Genomic DNA, 1,486 nt, shown 5'->3' with positions numbered 1-1,486 from the left:
GGTACAACCCCCCTGAGGGCCGGTACAACCCCCCCAGGGTCCGGTATAACCATCAAGGGATCCGGTACAACCCCCCCGGGGGCCGGTACAACCATAAGGGATCCGGTACAACCATCAGGGGATCCAGTACAACCCCCCCGGGGTCCGGTACAACCATTAAGGGGTCCGGTACAACCACCTGGGGACGGGTACAACCCCCCCTGAGGGCCGGTACAACCCCCCCAGGGTCCGGTATAACCATCAAGGGATCCGGTACAACCCCCCCGGGGGCCGGTACAACCATTAGGGATCCGATACAACCATCAGGGATCCGGTACAACCATAAGGTATCCGGTACAGCTCCCCCGTTTCCAGCTTCCCATCAGCGTCCAGCGCCTCCCCCATTCAGGACCGCGGCACCGCCGGGGGTGGGAAGCTCCATCCGGATGCTCCTCCCTGGAACAGCAGCAGGATACGAGGCTCATCCATACAACGGGAATCCCAACACCCCCCCCCCCCGGACCCCCCCTCCGGTAACCCCCGTTACCTGCCCCCCGGTGCTCCGGTTGTAGACGGAGGTGTAGCCACGACGGGTGAGGGGGCAGAAGCGCCGCGTGTGCGCCCGGTCCTCGGTAGCGCCGCACTGTGGGCACACGTAGCTCCGCAGCACCGGGCACAGCACCCGACCGGATGCGTCCCGGAGCCGGTGACCGGTGTAGACCTGCTTCGCCTCCCCGTTGTGCCGGCAGAAGGGGCAGCCGCCGCTCTGACGTCCCGGTACCGGTTGTACCGGTGGTGGTACCGGTGGTGCCCGTGGTGGTACCGGTTGTACTGATGGTGGTAGTGGTACCGGTGGTACCGGTAGTGGTGCCGGTTGTACCGATGGTCGTGGTGGTACCGGTGGTGCCCATGATGGTACCGGTTGTACCGATGGTCGTGGTGGTACCGGTGGTGCCCGTGATGGTACCGGTTGTACCGGTGGTGGTACCAGTTGTGGTACCGGTGCTCGTACCGGTTGTACAGGTGGTGCCAATGATGGTGCCGGTGGTACCCGTGGTACCGGTGGTGGTACCAGTTGTACCGGTGGTACCGGTGGTGGTACCCGTGGTACCTGTGGTGGCACCAGTTGTACCGGTGGTGCCGGTGCTGGTGCCGGTTGTCTCAGTTGTACCGGTGATGGTACCGGTTGTACCGGTGACGCTCCCGGTGTCACCGCCGCCTCCATCCGCCGCAGCGCAGCCACCACAGCCGCCAGCCCCAGGTAATCACCCCACACCTCGAACCGTCTCTCTCCCGTTGCCATCCCGACGGGAATCCGGTCCCGGCCCCACCGCGTGCCCGTTACCGTCAACGGACCCGACGGGATCAGCCAATCCCGGCCCCTGCCCTGCAGCCGACGGAGCCGCTGCGTCTGCCCCGACGGGACGGGATGAGGGGGGCCCCTTCCCCCCGGCTCCCATCCCCCTATGGAGCCGAGCAGGGACCTCCCCCCCCCCACCCCCCCCCC

At 66.5% G+C, this 1,486-nt stretch overlaps 1 protein-coding gene across 1 annotated transcript; it reads right to left on the bottom strand.

Annotated features, from left to right (window-relative positions):
- Positions 1–205: 205 nt before the first annotated feature.
- NANOS3 (nanos C2HC-type zinc finger 3) lies at positions 206–1,282 on the bottom strand. Its single transcript, XM_034072086.1, has 4 exons — positions 1,179–1,282; positions 899–1,090; positions 527–821; positions 206–435 (listed from the first exon to the last, which is right to left on the bottom strand). The coding sequence occupies exons 1-4, from the start codon at positions 1,280–1,282 to the stop codon at positions 385–387; spliced, it is 642 nt and encodes a 213-aa protein (XP_033927977.1). The 3' UTR covers positions 206–384.
- Positions 1,283–1,486: the final 204 nt, after the last annotated feature.

This window comes from Melopsittacus undulatus, chromosome 23 (assembly GCF_012275295.1).
Source record: "Melopsittacus undulatus isolate bMelUnd1 chromosome 23, bMelUnd1.mat.Z, whole genome shotgun sequence".
Classification (NCBI taxonomy): Eukaryota; Metazoa; Chordata; class Aves; order Psittaciformes; family Psittaculidae; genus Melopsittacus; species Melopsittacus undulatus.
The sequence above is the reverse complement of the archived record's forward strand: the minus strand, read 5'-3'. Positions and strand labels throughout refer to the sequence as shown.

Excerpts from the sequence above, each read along its gene's own strand:
- NANOS3 (XM_034072086.1), bottom strand. The coding sequence starts at position 1,282 with ATGGCAACGGGAGAGAGACGGTTCGAGGTGTGGGGTGATTACCTGGGG. Across the intron at positions 822-898 it reads CACGACCATCGGTACAACCG|ACCACCATCAGTACAACCGG; the intron begins GTACCATCATGG and ends ACCGGTACCACT. Across the intron at positions 436-526 it reads ACCGGAGCACCGGGGGGCAG|GGAGGAGCATCCGGATGGAG; the intron begins GTAACGGGGGTT and ends CTGCTGTTCCAG.